The 14,197-nt window shown below is 43.2% G+C and overlaps 1 protein-coding gene and 1 long non-coding RNA gene across 6 annotated transcripts in view; one reads left to right on the top strand and one right to left on the bottom strand.

The window, feature by feature from the left end:
* The window catches only part of MRTFB (myocardin related transcription factor B), a 249,810-nt gene that overhangs the window by 72,094 nt on the left and 163,519 nt on the right, over nt 1-14,197 (bottom strand). For all 5 annotated transcript variants that reach the window (XM_075011145.1, XM_075011146.1, XM_075011147.1 and 2 more), the window contains one exon: nt 1,333-1,398. In XM_075011145.1, the coding sequence (XP_074867246.1) occupies nt 1,333-1,398 (66 nt within the window). The remainder of the gene's footprint in view (nt 1-1,332; nt 1,399-14,197) is intronic.
* The window catches only part of LOC142021887 (uncharacterized), a 37,398-nt gene continuing 30,574 nt past the window's right edge, over nt 7,374-14,197 (top strand). Inside the window, exons 1-2 of the long non-coding RNA XR_012647809.1 lie at nt 7,374-7,417; nt 7,741-7,857. This is a non-coding gene — a long non-coding RNA (uncharacterized LOC142021887). The remainder of the gene's footprint in view (nt 7,418-7,740; nt 7,858-14,197) is intronic.

A 14,197-nucleotide genomic window follows, 5' to 3' on the forward strand; every position in this document is an offset into this window, starting at 1 on the left:
TTTGCTTTCATTGGTTTAATTCAGTCATTTCCAGTGAAGTTACTTGGTTTAAAATGTAAAAAAGAATTAGGCCCAGTATTTTCTGTCATTTGTCTGCTATTATTGCAAAGGCCTCCAACCTTAGGGAGACACTACCACAATAGCTATTCCAGAGGTGGGAAACCATTTTTCAGTTGGGAGCCAGTGACCCACAGAAAAGTCAGTTGGGGTCACACACAAGTGACAGACAAACTCAGCCCCTCGTTGGTCTGACCCCTATGTGAAAAGGAGAAAAAATAACCCTCACAGATGTGGCCCCCTCCAACTGAGATGCATAAAAAAAGACACTATCCTCCACTCTCCTCAAGCTCCACCGCACAGAGTGGGGGGTTGGGGAGGGGGGTGCCAAGGCTGAAGGCTTACCCCCAGGGCTGGATTAACTCTTCTGGAGGCCCAATGTAATAGCTCCTAGGTGCTCGGGTGAGGCCAAAAATGAGGTGTCCACTGGGCAGGAAAGTGCTAGGAGTAGTGGTGTAGGGTCTGATTGGGAGGTACGGTGCAGGATCTGGCTGAGGGCACGGGGTCTGGAAGGGGGAGGTGCAGAAGTGTGCTGCGGGTGGTGGTGTGGGATCTGGGCAGGAGTTAGGGTTCAGGACTGCCCTAGAGGTCGATAGTGCAGGGTCTGGGCATGAAGTAGTGGTACAGGAGTATGCTTGGGTTAGTAGTGCGGGATCTAGGCAGGAGCAGGCTGCGAGTGATGGTGCAGGAGGCAGCGGGAGATTGGAGTTCTGACTTGACAAAGCTCCTGGGGGAGCAGCACTCATTGCAGGAACCACTCCCCCATTACTCCCACTGGCCACAATGCCTGGTCATTGGGAGTGGTGGTGGGGCAGTGCCTGCAGGGAGTGCTTTTCTGCAGTATGCAGAATCACTTCCTCCCACCAACCAGGCAGAGACTGCATCTTGCCTGATCAAGCCCATGTGGCTTGGAGTTCTGCCCCCCTCAGCAGGCAGCTGGCACTGGCACTCCAGACATGGTGCTCCCCTCCCCCCGCAATATCTGGAGCACCAGTACTGGCAGGGGGGGGAAATCCCAAGCCTCCTGAGCAGGCTCAAAGCAAATGATGGGATGGATCCATCCCACGGGCCACTCTGCAGATTAATTAGTTTACTGTCTTTATCTTGTATTTTAAATGCCTCTCATTTAAATAAGCTATAATTTTCCTGTAGTTCTTAAATGAGTATTATTAAATGACAAAGTTATAATGACTGCTTCCTTTAAAATGTTCATCTTCAATTATTTTATATGTCATGAAATATGATACCAGTTACTGTAAATAAAACTAGACTTACGTGGCATGATGCCCTGGTCCACCAGCTGTTCTCTTGTCCGTCTTTGCTGCAGCCTAAGCTGAAGTACTGGCAACAGAAAATAGGAATCATTAATTCACATGCTTTGATACTCTCCTCTACTTAAAGCTGAAGAAAAGAACAAAATAAATTCTAATTAAGGAGTCATGTATTTCAACTTTAGAAATATTAAGACTGTGTTCATTCAGTAACAGACACAGGATATTATATAACATATCAAGAGATTACATAAGAATGGCCATTACTGGGTCACACCAAAGGTCCATCTAGCCCACCATCCCGTCTGCAGTGGCCAGTGTAGTTGCCCCAGAGGGGGTGGACTAAAGACAATGATCAAACAACCTGTCTCCTGCCATCCATCTCCAGCCTCTGACAAACAGAGGCCAGGGACACCATTCCTACCTCCTGGCTAATAGCCTTTTGTGGACCTAATCTCCATGAATTTATCTAGCTCTTGCTTGGACTCTCTTATAGTCTCTTCACCGCCTCCTCCGGCAAGGAGTTCCACAGGTTGACTATGCGCTGTGTGAAAAAGAATTTTATTAGTTTTAAACCTGCTACCCTTTAATTTCATTTGGTGTCCCCTAGTTCTTATATTATGGGAACAAGAAAATATTTTTTCTTTATTCACCCCCACCAAACCACTCATGATTTTATATACCTCCCTCAGTCTCTTCTTTTCCAAACTGAAAAGTCCCAGTCTCTTTAACCTCTCATCATATGGGACTCATTCCAAAACTTTTCTAATGGCAAAATATCTTTAGGTGAGGATACCACATCTGTATGTAGTGTTCAAGATGTGAGCGTACCATAGTTTTATAAAGGAGCAGTATAATATTCTTTGTCTTATTTTCTATCCCTTTTTAAATAATTCCTAACATCCTATTTGCTTTTTTGACTGCCACTGCACATTGCGTGGATGTTTTCAGCGAACTATCCACGATAACCCCAAGATCTCTTTCCTAATTAGTTGCAGATAAATTAGCCCCTGTCATATTGTATGTATACTTGGGGATATTTTTTACAGCGTGCACTACTTTACACTTATCCACGTTAAATTTCATTTGCCATTTTGTTGCCCAGTCACTCAGTTTGGTGAGATCTTTTTGAAGTTCTCCACAGTCTGCTTTCTTCTTGACTATTTTGAACAGTTTAGTATCGTCCACAAACTCACTACTTACCCCTTTCTTTAGATCATGTATGAATAAGTTGAATAGGCTTGCTCCTAGAACTGACCCTTGGGGAACACCACTTGTTACCCTTCTCCATTCAGAAAATTTACCATTTATTCCTACCCTTTGTTTCCTGTCTTTAATCAGTTCTCAATCCATGAAAGGATCTTCCCTTTTATCCCATGAAAACCTAATTTACACAAGAGCCTGTGGTGAGGGACTTTGTCAAAGTCTTTCTGGAAATCTAAGTATACTGTATCTACTGGATCCCCGTTGTCTGCATGTTTGTTAATCCGTTCAAAGAATTCCAATAGATTAGTAACACTTGATTTCCCTTTACAGAAACCATGTTGATTTTTGCCCAACAAATTATGTTCTTCTATTTTTTACTTTTAAAAATCTTTCATAATATTACATCATCAGTAAAAACACATAGGTTATGGTTACACTGACCTGAACCGCTGGCAGCAGTATGCAAATGGGCAGTCTAGTCTTGAAATGCAAATAGTATTAATTTGCATATTTGCTCACTGACAGACAGTGCCATTGGCACAAAAACATGGTTCTGCCAGCAACGCCCACCATGTCAGCAGCCTCTTATGCCTGATTTTTTCTGGTGGTTCAGCTCAGTGTAACCATAGCCACAGTGAATATATGTCCTGCTCACATGTCTGAAACCCAAAATATATTGATATTCTATAGTGATACAATAATACTGTTAAGAATTCAAATTTTCATAGTGTATTTTAGGATTTTTTTTTTCACCAATGAGATTTTTTTAAATGATTTATGTGCGACATTCTAGATTCAAATTCAGATCCCAATACAGAAAGATATGAAATTTCAAATGAAAGAAGTCATATTACATTGATTTCCAATAATAAAATTATACTTTACATTTGTATAACATTTTGACATTTGCATCTCAGTATTTTGCAAAGGGCAATTTCCCCCAATTTTAAAATAGAAAACTGAAGAGATTGCTTCACTCATTAATGAGAGGTTTACCCCGGCTCAGTGGTCTAATTTAAAACCTGAATAAGTTCTTCATTTTGTAATTTGGAGAAAGTCCTGCCCAAAATGTGGCAGTAACTGTAACACTACACTCCATATTCTTCATAGTGGTATTATTATGATATGATTATGAAATAGTTATGATGTATTCATGCAAGACAAGTAATGTAAAATGTCATGGTTAAGAATTGCTGAATTGGATTATTCTATTTGCATGCATGTATTGCTGTCATATCTGGAGTTACAAATACTGACTATGTATCTGTATTTCACATGTAGTCACACTTGGGTAACATCCATTAGACAAGATGTCTCAGTCTGGATAGCTAGGGGGGGAAGGCCCTATTCAGGATAAGGAGTTATTATAAGAACACAACAGGCCTTTGGAGAAGCTTATCTCCCACCTGAGAAGCCTTCAAGTAATGGCTGCTATGACTCTATAAGGGCATGTGATGAAATGTCCCAAGCCTGCTCCACTGCGTGATGCAGCTCAAGGGACTAGCAGCGGGCCTAGTGCCGGCAGTGGGGGTTGGGCCCACGCTTGCATTCACCGGCGACTGCAGCAGGAAGTGTAGCGACTGGGCCTCAGCCTGCTCTACTCTGTTAGCTCAGAACTGCATCACTGTGCATCCCACCTCTGTTGAGTACGGGGGTGATCTCAGCCCTTCTCCCAAGCCCTTGCCCCCAAGTAACAGTCAGGAGATGTGGCTGGGGTAGGGTGTTGTACAGCTGCAGGACTGGGAGGAGCTGCCAGTGCAGGACACTGGTTCTTGAAAGCAGTGGCACTGCGCTCCTCTCCTTTTACCACAGAATCTCCCGGGAGTAGAGACATGCAGATCAGCGGATACCAATTCCTACCCACTGGTAAACATTTGTGTCTCTGCCGAGCTCTAAGCATCAGGGTTCAGAAACTGTACCAAGGAACTACCCCACCCACTATCCAACCCCTTACTCCCCGCCCCGTGACTGCCTTCCTCCAGATCCCATAAGTCCTATCCAAACTCCCTACCTTATAACTCTTTCCCCTTCCAACTCTCCACCTCTTATCCAACCTGCCCCCCCATCCCTCAATCTCTGACAGCCACCCATAATACTCTACCCCTATCCTACCCTCCTTGTCCCTACTCCGGACCACGCCATCTGGACCACTGGGTCTGACTGTGCTACTGCTGTGCTGCCTGGCTGGAACTGCAACTGTGGCACTCAGAGCATCAAGGCTGGCAGTGTAGCGAGCTGAGGCTATGGTGGTTCTGGGCAGGGAGAAGGAAGGGTGCTGGGGGAAGGAAGTGACACAGGGTCTTCCCCACAGTTCCCTATGGCTGGGAACAGGAGCAGCATGGGAAAAGGACTAGGTAATCAGTTGCGACCAGGACCACCACAGCCCTGAGCGCCCCCTCCAAATTCCTCCCTACATACACATGCTCCAACCCCCTCCCCAGAATCACCACACCTCCTAATCCCCCGCCATGATCCTGCAATCCCCACAACTCAATCCCTTGCCCTGGAGAGGCATCTGTCATCTGACACACTATGGATGCTGCTCTAGCAAAGTGTTTCCTAAGTGCAGAAAGGGGAAAAACATAGAAGAGTAAGGTTGAAAAAGACCTCAGGAGGTCATCCAGTCCAACCTCCTCCTCAAAGCAGGACTATCCTCAACTGAATCATTTCATCCAGGATTTTGTCAAGCCTCAATTTAAAAACCTTTAAAGAAGGAGGTTCCACCACCTCCCAAGGCAACCCATTCCCATGTTTCACCACTCTCCTAATGAAACAGTTTTTCCTAATATCCAACCTAGACCTCCCTTCCAGTAACTTGAGACCATTGCTCCTTGTTCCATCAGCTACCACCATTGACAATACTGTCTCTGTCTATTTGCAACCCCCCTTTAAATATTTGAATGCTGCTTTCAAATCCCCATGTAATTCTTCTCTTCTACAGACTAAATAAACCAAGTTCCATCAGCCTCTCCTCCTAAGTCATGTGCCCCAATCCCCTAATCATTTTTGATGCCCTCCACTGGACTCTCGCCAATTTGTCCCCATCCTTTCTGAAGTAGGGGTCCAGATGTTGCCCCACCACTGCCAAACAAAGAGGACTAATCACTTTCCTCGTTCTGCTGGCAATGCTTCTATTAATGCAGCCCAACATGCTGTTAGCCGTTTTGGCATCCAGGGCACACAGCTTACTCATATCCAGCTCCTTGTCTACTGTAATTCCCCAAGTCCTTTCCTACACAACTGCTGCTTTGCCAGTAGGTCCCCAGCCTGTAGCAGTGCATGGACTTCTCCTGTTTTAAGTGCAGGACTCTCCATTTCTTCTTGTTGAACCTCATCACATTTCTTTTGGCCCAATCCTCCAATTTGTCTAGGTCACTCTGGATTCTATCCCTACCGCCCAGCATATTTCCCCCATCTTAGTGTCAGACACAAACTCACTGAGAGTGCAATCCAGCCCCTCATCCAGATCATTAATGAAGATGTTGAACAAAACTGGCCCCAAAACTAAATGCTGGAACACAGTGCTTGATACCGGTCACTAACTAGACATTAACCTGTTGATCACTACCTGTTGAGCCCGATGATGTAGCTAGCTTCCTATCCATCTTAAAGTCCATTCATTTAAGCCATACTTCTTCAATTTGCTAGCAAGAATACTGCAGGAAACTATACGTAAAGCTTTGCTGAAGTTAAGGTATATCATATCCACTGCTTTTCTTATATCCACACAGCTAGTTATCTCATCATAGAAAGCAAATAGTTTGGTCAGGCATGACTTGCCCTTGGTGAATCCTTGTAGATTGTTTCCGATCAGCTTTCTCTCCTCTAAGTGCTTCAAAATGGATTCCTTGGGAACCTGCACTATGATTTTTCCAGGGACTGAGCTGAAGCTGACCAGTGTGTAGTTCCCCTGATTCTCCTTCTTCCGCCTTTTTAAAGATGAACTGCAGAGAATAATGTGATGGAGAAATGTCCAAGTTCCAGTGCCCAGTGCGACAATCTCATCCACTTGGTCAGCCTGGTCAAAGGCTTCCTACTTACCAGGAGGACCTGCTGAACCTCCTCCTAGTTTGTGTATTCCTCTAGGTTCAGCCACAAGGGGTGCAGAGATGTGAGGCTGGGGTGCAAAAGCCCCCCATGTGCCTGCAGCAGTAGGTCTGGTCAGTTGATGTGGGGCTGTTGAAAAATTCAAAAGCATGCCAAAATAATGATGGCTAGACCACACTGAGGTGATCGTTATCACATGTGCATTGTCCCTACTGATCTTTATCAGGACCTTGCTGAGGAAAGGAAGCGAAGGAAGCATCAGGGCCCTAACCATGACAGAAAGAAGGCACCAGAGACAGAATCTTTGTTGAGACCTCAAAGGGAGCAAAACCAGTGCTCTGCCTGGTCTTGAGTAGTTCTACTTGGGGAGTCCCCCACTTCTGCAAGATCATGCAGGCCACCTCTGGGTGGAGTGATCACACATGGTGAGAGGAAAAGTCTCCACTGAGATGATCTGATTCCTGACGTCAGAGAGGAGTCAGGCTTCCAGGTGCACAAATCCCAGAGATGGAGTTCCCCTTTACAAAGAGCAGATGAATGTGCTCCCTCTTTTCTGTTGATGTGTAATGTCAAGGTTGTGTTATCTGCAAGGAGTCTCACTGCTTTTCCCAACAGGTGAGGCAAGACCCAGCATGCCAAGCATACTACTCTGAGTTCCCTGACATTGTATGAAGCATCATCTACTCTGAGAACCACATACTCCCCGTCTGGAGACCTCCAGGGTGCATGCCCGCCACACCAAGATCTGAGGCATCTGACACTAGCTCAATGGAGAGAGGAAGGCTGATGAATGGAACTCCTTCTGGTACTTGTGATCTGTCCACCCTTGTAGCAAGGTAAATACCACTAGGGAATGGTGACAAGATTTTATAAGTGGTTCCTGGACTGGGAATAAGCTAATGACCACCACTGCCTGCAGTGGTTCAATGTGGAGTGTGGCACTACAGATTATGGATGTGCATGTTGCCACATGCCCTGATAGGTGCAGGCATGGTGTGGTCACTGCTGAGGAAAACCTGGAAACCTCCACGATCAGGTCTCCCAGGGTCTGAAATCCACAGAGTGGCAGGAATGCAATCTCTTGGCTTGAGATGAGCACCATTCTAATGAATTCAATTCTTTGAACTGGAACTAATGTGGGCTTTTTGCCATTGACCAGGAGGCCCAGGGAGCAGCACATAGTTTGCAGGAAAGTGACATATCATTGGATTTGCAGTCTGGAGCTGCCTTTGACCCATCAGTCTTTGGGGCAGATCTGTATACCCCAATGTCTCAGGTAAGCAGCAACCACTGCCATGCACTAGTAAACACCCTCATTGCAGTAGCCAGGTCAAATGGGAGCACTCCTTGGAGAGGTGGTCTGTGGTCTGGCCCGATTTGGAAAGATTTCTCCATCAAGGTCATTTTGAGCTTGAGATCCTAGTCATGCCAGGCTCTCGTTTTCAGATTGTTACAGTGGGTACATTTTTGTAAGATATGCACTTCTTCAAGACAACAGACATGCAGAGCATCCATCTGAAATGAGCAATGCTGTGTGGCAGGAGCCACATTACTTAAAGCCCAGGGGCCAGGCATCTTAACATCTCCTGTGCTGATAGGATAAAACTGGATAAAAGTAACCTGTTTTTTTCTAGGAAGGAGAAGGAGAGGGGGTTAATAAAAAACTAACACTAACTACAACTTTCTACATGACTAACTACTAACCCTTTTTTTCCCAGAAGTGTTGGAAGAGCACTGAACACTGTCCCAGAGCTCAGTTTTCAGCCAAGGATGGTTAAAAAATAAGTGAAGAATTTGGATCTTGCATGCACTAGACATGACACCAACAACACCGCAGGACACCTGCAGTGCACACAGACACTGTTACTGTAAATCTCCAATCAGTGGCACCAGGACTCATGGACACTTGAAGTGGAACACCCGTAGAACAGCAGCCGAAGAAAAATTAACACTATAATATTAACCTTAAGCATCCTGGTTTAGCGCTAATGATCTATTAATGTATTAGCATACAGCACTGAGGAATCTATTAAGTAGTGCCAGAGATTAAATAATACTATATATTTTCGTACTGGCGTCTATTAGCTGTGAACATGGAAACACCGAAAGCTCAGAATTAACATAAGACTAAATCGACAATAATTTTAAAAATCAAATGGGTCATACTTATACAGGATGGGTACGTGCACAACTATTCAAGCAATACAATTTAGAAGCAGCATGTCAAGACCACCTCTTTGCAAATTTTTCTCCAGGCAGACTGAGTTGTTTTCAACATTCAGTGGATCACAACTGTGCAAGCATAAACTGGCTTTCCCCAACTCTACTGGGTTTTACTTGTAAGCAGCAAAAGCCAGTGGAGTTCCTGTCCTGGCCAGAATAGAGCACAAACATCTACATCGTATTTAGACCAATTTTATTCCACCTTGGGCTTGTCTTCACTGAGAACTCAAACAACAGAAATGCAAACCCCATCCTAAGCTTCTCCCCAGTTGCAGTTGTGTCAAGGATTCCCTCGAAAAGACATCTCTATTCTACATGCAGGTTCTCTAAGCCTAATGAGTCATTCTGACACCTCTTACATGCAAGGTAGAGATAACAAACCAATAGGAAATGTACGGAATTCCAACACTTTCTAATGCAATCACCTGACATGAAAATGAATGCTAATACTATTACAATAGTAACAGAGAGGGAGCCGTGCTAGTCTATGTATTATCAAAACAAAAAAGCAGTCAAGTAGCACTTTAAAGACTAACAACATAAGAAGTGGTCTGAAGAAGTGGGTCTGTCCCATGAAAGCTCACCTAATAATTTATTTTATTAGTCTTTAAAGTGCTACTTGACTGCTTTTTTGGTTTGACTATTACAATAGGTATGAGGAATCCAGTCAGTCACCAATGGGATTCATCTACAGCCATCTTCATAATGGACAGTTCGCTTTGGCTATGTCTAGACTGCAGGCTTCTGTCGACAAAACTTCTGTTGACAGAAATTTTGTTGACAGAGCCTGCATCCAGACCTCAGATCCGTTGGCAGAGATCTGCTAGTTTGAAGCATTCTGTTGACATCTCTGTACATCTCATTCCACGAGGAAGAAGGACTGTTTCGGCATGAAGGGCTGATATGAACATTGCTCCCTCCTGCGTAAGAGCCTGTCCCCAGGCCCAGCATTTTCCTTGTCCTCATTTGCTCTCCAAGGCAGAGGTGAAAGTAACAAACTTTTTAACAGGTACAAATCCTTGTGTGCACATTAGTCTTAAAACAGAGGTTGCAAAAAGCATGGTTTGACGTGACGTCTTAAGGACCGTCTCGTTTTCACTGGCACTGCGGCTTTGGAAGGGTAGACTGTGTAACCGGATTTGACAAAATGGCTCTTCTCGCTCCTTTGGTTGCAGACCCCGTTCTAGAGTCCCCCCTTGAACTCCAGCAACAGAGGTGCAAAGCCGTTTGCTCTGCAGGTGCAAGCTCCTAAGCAGGGCTAGTTACACAGGCCCCCAGTTACAGCCACCAGACAGAGGGGTGTTTTCCAACATTTGGCCCTGTGTAGATGGGCCCACATGCCAGAAAAGCCTCTTCCAACAGAACTGTCAGCAAAAGATAGGCAAATGCATTGCACAATTTGCATATATCTTGCCAGCAGTTCTCGGCAATCTAGACATAGCCTTTGTGTAAAAGACGAGATTTGTGATGTTTCCAATTCCTACGAGGCTATTCATCTTGCTGCTTGGTTCTGTTGATTCTCAAAATCTTATAATGGTTCATTAACTTAGACCTAGAGAATCTAAAATCTGAAGGAGACATAATTACAATTTCATTTTATCAAACATTAATTATTGAAAAATTTCGAAGAAAAAAGTCCTGTAGGCTAGAACTTGGTGTACATGGTCTTAGTGAAGCAACACGTAGCTTTACCATATTTTATCAAATTGGTTTAGCAAGCAACTACATAAAGGGGGTAAAGGTTTACTAGCTTCAGATACTTGATTTTGCACTTGTACTTCTTACTTTCTCTCAAATTAGTTATGTCATTAGATAACTTATTTAATTAGTTAACTTATTTGTTAGTTATTAGGTCAGATTTTTCCCCACCAGATCGCCAGAGATAGTCTTCCTATTCTTGCATGGAGGGGACAAGACTATCACTAGGCATTGTGCTCCCTTCCCAAGACAAGATGCATGAGACTCTGTGGGACCAGGATCTGCAGTTAGAAAGAAAAAGGGAGAAGGGGAATGGAAAACCTCATATGGACTGGGGGCAGGGAGGAAAGGAAGAACATTCCCAATGGAGCTTACTTGGAAAAGGAGCACTAACAGAACTTATGTTAACTGTTTCATAATGAGGCTGGTGATGTCAGCAGCAGCCCTGGGAGAGCTGAATCCTGTCAGTACAGATGTATTAGAGCAGGGGACACAGGGCATCCTTTTGCATAGCAGTGACCTCTAAGAGACATATGGGGAGAAGAAACAAATCTTGCTCGAAAGGAGCAATATGCCACAGAATTATAGGAGATCAGGGTTGGAAGAGATCTCAGAATGTCATCTAGTCCAATCCGCTGCTCAAAACAAGACCAAGCCCAACTAAATCATCCCAGTAAAGACTTGTCAAGCCTGGCCCTCAAAACCTGGAAGGATGGAGATTTCACCACTTCCTTAAGTACTCCATTTGTGTTTCACCACTCTTTTAATGAAACAGTTTTTTGTAATACTTAACCTAGATCTGCCCCACTGCTACTTGAGATCATTGCTTCGTTTTCTGTCATCTGCCACCACTAAGAATAGCCTGACTCCATTCTCACTGGATAGTTAAAGGCTGCTATCAAATTTCCCCTCATTCATCTCTTCTGAAGAATAAATAAACCCACTTCCCTCAGTCTTTCCTCATAAGTCAAGTGCTGGAGCCCCCTAACAATTTTTACTGCCCTCTGCTGGACTTTTTCCAATTTGTCCACATCCTTTCTGTAGTGAGGAATCCAGCAATGGAATCATTTCTCAACCTTGCTCTGTCTCTTTCACCATCTTATGCGGGTTTTACCAGGACAGAAGGTGGTCCAGCCCACAGTTAGACATTTTGAAGTTATTTTTAATAGCGTGGATAACAAACCCTGAAAGAGTAGCTACAGTGCCAGTGCAAGAAGTAGTAATATATGAGAAAATTCATCTTAGTTCCTTATGCGAGGGCAAGATTACATCCAATTCTAATTCTGTGTTCTGCAAGAGTCGTATTGTTGGCTCTTCACTGAAGGACTCTTCACATGGTTCAAAACATTTCTGAGGCTACGCTAAGGACCATGGTCAGTGGAAGCTGACACCCTCACTAGTATAAATAGATCAGTCAAAACTGGCAATGAGAGGGGCTGATGAGCTATGCAGAATTAGACTTTTAATCAGTGGAAAGAAGATGCCTCTTGGGACACCGTTTCAAGGCAATTCTGTAACTCAACAGCAACGTCCTTTTCAGTTACTCACATATCAGAGTAAAATGGGAAATGTGAGGTAAGTGGATAATACAAAAGGGTATTATTCCATTTATATCTAGAGTGAATTGTGTGTTCTTTGAAGTGCCTAGCCTGAATTACTTTAGTCTCAATGTTTACAATTATGCTTGGCAAATAACATATAAAATATTTTATTTTAAAAGTGCCAATTTTCCCCATGACATCCATCTTTGCTATCACCAAGTATACAGATTATTTGTAGGGCAGTGGCTCCCAAACTTTTCAACATCACACCCCCTTTTTGATTTTTGACAAACCCTCATCCCCCAACCTCCTCTTTACCATCATCTAACCCTCCTTTTAACAAAAATTTCAATGAGTAATTTAAAATTTAAAACAAACACAAAAACTTGGTAAAAATTATTTGAAATTAAAAATAAGCACTAGGTTTTCTTGACCCAAAAAATTAATACAAATGTAATTTAACATCAGAAATAGTAGAAAGAAAACCAATTGAATGTGAAGGATGATACTGTATTTTCTTCATAAATTGGGAAATCCTAGGTTTGAAAGATGAAAGTGTGGAACACAAATTGTTTTCGACATCCAGTTTATTTCTTTGTTTCATTTTTAAGGTGACTAAACTTGACAAGCTTTTTTCACAGAGGTACTTTGACAAAAACGGAATAATAATACCTAATGGTGATTCTCCAACTTTCGAGTACATTGGGAAATATTTTATCCAAAATTCCCCCAAGCTTGAGTTTTCAAAATTATCTTTCACACTTGAATCGTATTTTATTTCGAGTGCTTGTTCTTGCAATACTTCTGGCAAAGAATTGACATCAATGTTGCATGGACTGCATGCTCATTTATGACTGTGGTTGCCAGAAAAGTTGTCTGGAAAATAGTGGATGAATTCATCAGCAAGGCAGTCCAGATGAAACACCATTTTGTTCTTCATACACTTTTTACAAAGTTCTTGGAAGCCTTCATTTTCAGCAAGTGATGAGAGTGTTGGAAAAGATGAAAAGTTAGGCATCTTAGCTTGTTTTCAACATTTCCAAAGCTGGATTTTTTCCAGAAACACCTTGATGGCATCATGGTGTGCTATGATACTTGCAGTTTTGTTTCCTTGCAGCTTCACATTGATATTATTCAAAGATTCAAAAATGTCCATGTGGTAGAATCATAGATTGCTAGGGATGGACAGGACCTTGAGAGGTCATTGAGTCCAGTCCCCTGCCCTCATGGCAGGACCAAGTACCATCTAGACCATCCCTGATAGACATTTATCTAGCCTGTTCTTAAATATCTCCAGAGATGGAGATTCCACAACCTCCCTAGGCAATTTATTCCAGTGTTTGAACACCCTGACGGTTAGGAACTTTTTCCTAATGTCCAACCCAAACCTCCCTTGCTGCAGTTTAAGCCCATTGCTTCTTGTTCTATCCTCAGAGGCCAAGAAGAAAAAGTTTTCTCCCGCCTCCTTATGACACCCTTTAGATACCTGAAAACCGCTATCATGTCCCCCCATTAATCTTCTTTCTTCCAAACTAAACAAGACCAATTCTTTCAGCCTTTCTTCATAGGTCATGTTATCTACTCCTTTGATCATTCTTGTTGCTCTTTTCTGGACCCCTTCCAATTTCTTCACTTCTTTCTTGAAATGCGGCACCCAGAACTGGACACAATACTCCAGCGCAGAGTAGAGAGGAAGAATGACTTCTCGTGTCTTGCTCACAACACGCCTGTTAATGCATCCCAGAATCGTGTTTGCTTTTTTTGCAACAGCATCACACTTTTGACTCACATTTAGCTTGTAGTCCACTATAACCCCCAGATCCCTTTCTGCCATACTCCTTTGTACACAATCGTTTCCCATTATGTATGTGTGAAACTGATTGTTCCTTCCTAAGTGGAGCACTTTACATTTATCTTTATTAAACTTTATCCTGTTTACCTCAGACCATTTCTCCAATTTGTTCAGATCATTTTGAATTTTGACCCTATCCTCCAACGCAGTTGCAACCCCTTCTAGCTTGGTATAATCTGCAAACTTAATAAGCATACTTTTTCTGCCAATATCTAAATCATTGATGGAGATATTGAAGAGAACTGGCCCCAAAACAGACCTCAAGGAATATATGTTTCTAGCAGGATTGAGAACCATTAATA

This window comes from Carettochelys insculpta, chromosome 16, assembly GCF_033958435.1.
Source record: "Carettochelys insculpta isolate YL-2023 chromosome 16, ASM3395843v1, whole genome shotgun sequence".
In the NCBI taxonomy this organism is placed as follows: Eukaryota; Metazoa; Chordata; order Testudines; family Carettochelyidae; genus Carettochelys; species Carettochelys insculpta.